This window comes from Nicotiana tomentosiformis, chromosome 3 (assembly GCF_000390325.3).
Source record: "Nicotiana tomentosiformis chromosome 3, ASM39032v3, whole genome shotgun sequence".
In the NCBI taxonomy this organism is placed as follows: domain Eukaryota; kingdom Viridiplantae; phylum Streptophyta; class Magnoliopsida; order Solanales; family Solanaceae; genus Nicotiana; species Nicotiana tomentosiformis.
The window spans coordinates 47,217,752-47,220,979 of NC_090814.1; the positions used below are offsets into that span (position 1 = coordinate 47,217,752).

General features: G+C 35.2%; 1 protein-coding gene across 1 annotated transcript; it reads left to right on the forward strand.

The window, feature by feature from the left end:
* Window positions 1-483: 483 nt before the first annotated feature.
* Window positions 484-2,396, forward strand: LOC104093516 (probable protein kinase At2g41970). Its single transcript, XM_009599269.4, has 7 exons — window positions 484-708; window positions 864-1,090; window positions 1,172-1,298; window positions 1,376-1,616; window positions 1,707-1,833; window positions 1,909-1,995; window positions 2,093-2,396. Exons 1-7 carry the CDS (start codon window positions 579-581, stop codon window positions 2,192-2,194), a joined length of 1,041 nt encoding a protein of 346 aa, XP_009597564.1. The 5' UTR covers window positions 484-578; the 3' UTR covers window positions 2,195-2,396.
* Window positions 2,397-3,228: the final 832 nt, after the last annotated feature.

Below are 3,228 nucleotides of genomic sequence, written 5' to 3' on the forward strand. Positions count from 1 at the left end.
TATCAGCCAATTGTCTTTTTCCAATATAATTTATATACATAAATAGCAATATATTTTTGCGAAACGTATTTAATTGAACCTACAACTTCAATGTAGGTCCACACCTGAGTACACTTAATAATTAACTGTCTAGAGACCACCATTTAGTTAACTGCAATGTGAAGGGCTCAAATCAATATAGTAGTTGGGTTCCCTGTCAACTATTCAGAGCACAATAATAGACTTAATTTTTAAATAAAATAAAATAAGAATATAGCTAAAGGGCTTAACGTTTACCCAATTAATTAGATTAGGTGCGTTGCAACTAGCCTAAAAAAATTAATAAATAATAAAGCAACTTGGCCTAATACTGCAGCCCCATGTAAGCACTGTTTGGTTTTATCCTCTGGTTGTTCTGAATAAACAACTAGTGTGCAATGTCAGTTTACTTTTGAATAACTCAACGTTCCTTAGCCGCCTGTAATTTGCTTGTTGCATACAATTATTAGAACAAAAGTTGCCGTGTTGACTGACTGAAACCTTTGCCACTGCTTCTTATATAAACAAGAAATTAACACCAAAACTGGAAAAGAATAATAATGTCTTCCTTTTCAGAATCAAATCTTGGCAACTATGGCTTCCTTATTATCGGTGCCATTGTCTCTATCATCCTCATCAATGCAATTAAGACTATCATCAAGGATAGACTCCATTACTTCAACAACCAAGGTTTGACATGTCCTTTTCCTGTTGATTTACATGTATTAGATTGTAATTTATAGGGCCTTCTTAATTAAATAAACCACAGACACCTCTTTATTTTGCTCAATCATAAACATTAGACACCTCATTATTTGCTTAATTATGTCTCCAACATCGTGCAGCTAGTGAAGGAGGAGAGCCAAGTAGAGCTCCTCAGAAAGTTTTACCAATTGAGATGTCCTTGGATGAGCTAAATATACTAACTGATAACTTTGATGAGAAAGCTCTGATTGGAAAGGGATCTTATGGCTGCGTTTTTGGTGCTAAATTAAGCAATGACCAACAAGTAGCAATAAAGAAATTGGATACTAGTTCTTCACCAGAACCAGATTCCGACTTTGCAGATCAGGTTGATATTCTCCTCCTTTTCGTGTAACTAGTTGTAAGTATTACTCCATTTAAGAAGATATTTTCCATTTTACATATGCAGTTAGCAATGGTTTCAAGACTTAAGCATGAGCATTTTGTGACTCTAATGGGTTATTGCGTGGAAGCAAACAATCGAATCTTGGTTTATGAGTTTGCAACCATGGGCACGTTGCATGATGTATTACATGGTAATAGGCTTTCCAATCTTGGTATGAATTCATTAAGAATAACCCTTTGTATAAGTAATTGTGATTCTTGGATGTAGGTAGAAAGGGAGTACAAGGTGCTAAGCCTGGTCTACTTCTTACCTGGAATCAGAGAGTTAAAATTGCTTGTGGTGTAGCTAGTGGCCTCGAATATCTACATGAAAAAGTTGAACCTCCAATTATTCATCACGATGTTAGATCTAGCAATGTACTACTCTTTGATGATTTCACAGCAAAGATTGCTGATTTCAACTTGACAACCTCTGAATCTTCAGAGGACTTTGGCTACCATGGTCCAGAGTAAGCCTTGCATTGTTAAAACTTACCCTAACATTCCTAGTTAGCTTATACTGAAATTAGAGGCATATATTCTTGTCCTGTATGGTGCAGGTATGCCATGGAAGAAGAGATAACAAAGAAAAGTGATGTTTATAGTTTTGGAGTTATTCTATTGGAGCTGTTGACAGGAAGGAAGCCAATATTAGATTATAAAGGGCAACAGAGTCTTGTTGCATGGGTAGGTTCTTATATATCCCTACCTAGCTAATTGATCTCATCTTTATGCACTCATTCATCCTCAAATCTTCTGCAGGCAACTCCCCTATTAAGTGAAGATAAAGTGAAGGAGTGTGTTGATCCCAACCTAAATAATGACTACCCTCCAAAGGCAATTGCCAAGGTTTCTTTTTCTTTCAACAAAATTCTTGTCAAACAAGGCCTAATATTTATTTTTATTTTTATTGGGCATAACGTAACCACTATCGGGTTATTCTCAGGTGGCTGCTCTTGTAGAACTTTGTGTTCAATATGAGGCAGATTTCCGGCCAAACATGTCAATTATGGTCAGGGCACTGAAGCCACTTCTCAATGCAAATTAAACTAGAACCTCAAGCATACAACATTATTCTTAATTGAAACAAGCTGCAGGGACAGTTTTAAGTACCAACAGGGCTGTGACCCAAGTCATGGTTCCGTTGCCAATCCAAGGAAAAAGGAAATCTTGCTAAAGGACTATTGGAATGTTGTTTTCTTAACTGATTTGTTTAAGATTAAATATATTATGTTCTCATTTTCAAAGTGTGTGCAATGGATGTTTGACTACTCGAAGACTACTACTTGGCGATGATTTCCAAGTTTCCATGTTTACGAATTTGGCATAAGTAGGTCTCGTCTCGTTTAGTCTTTTGGACATGAATAAGGATTCAAATTTCCATAATACTCGCATCGTTTTTTGGTCAAACGCAAAAGATAGAGATTCCTCCATCGATCCCAAATCCATTATCTAATGGGAAAAGGTCTATTATTCCTATACCTTAGATAACTAGTTTACGTTTAAGCCGTTATCTTTCTGTCCAAATATAACCTTACCGCTAACAAAGTAGATAGATTCGCCCCTAACCCTAACAGATGTCCACCTCTCCTTGTAAACCGCTACCTGGGTATCCCTTTTCACCTGTCCTTCCTTTTCCCGTTACAACTTGTTTGGATTGTTGTTACATGTCATTTTATAATGTATCATATTGTATTGTACTGTACTGTATTATATTGTATTGTTTGATGAATATAATGTTTGGATAGATTATATCGTTTGCCGTCGTTTCATGATGTCACACACTAACAATATAAACTTGCAATATTACTAAGAAAAAAATATGATACATAGTAGAATTATTATATTAAAAAGGATAAAGGATAAAATATGATTATTTAATAATAAGGAAGGGCAAGTTGAGAGAAAAAAGCAAGGTAACGACACCACCATACCAAATCCGTCGTTCCATAAAGTGACATTTTTCGTGGTTACGTAATGATGGATTTAACGATACAATAAAATTTAAGTGATAATAAAAAAAATATTTTATTTAAAGTAACAATATAATACAATACAATAAGTACCAACCATTCGAACAAG

Bases quoted from the DNA above. Each gene is read 5' to 3' on its own strand.
- LOC104093516 (XM_009599269.4), top strand. From the start codon at position 579: ATGTCTTCCTTTTCAGAATCAAATCTTGGCAACTATGGCTTCCTTATT. The intron at 1,091-1,171 runs GTTGATATTCTC...TTACATATGCAG, and splicing joins ATTCCGACTTTGCAGATCAG to TTAGCAATGGTTTCAAGACT. The intron at 1,834-1,908 runs GTAGGTTCTTAT...AATCTTCTGCAG, and splicing joins AACAGAGTCTTGTTGCATGG to GCAACTCCCCTATTAAGTGA.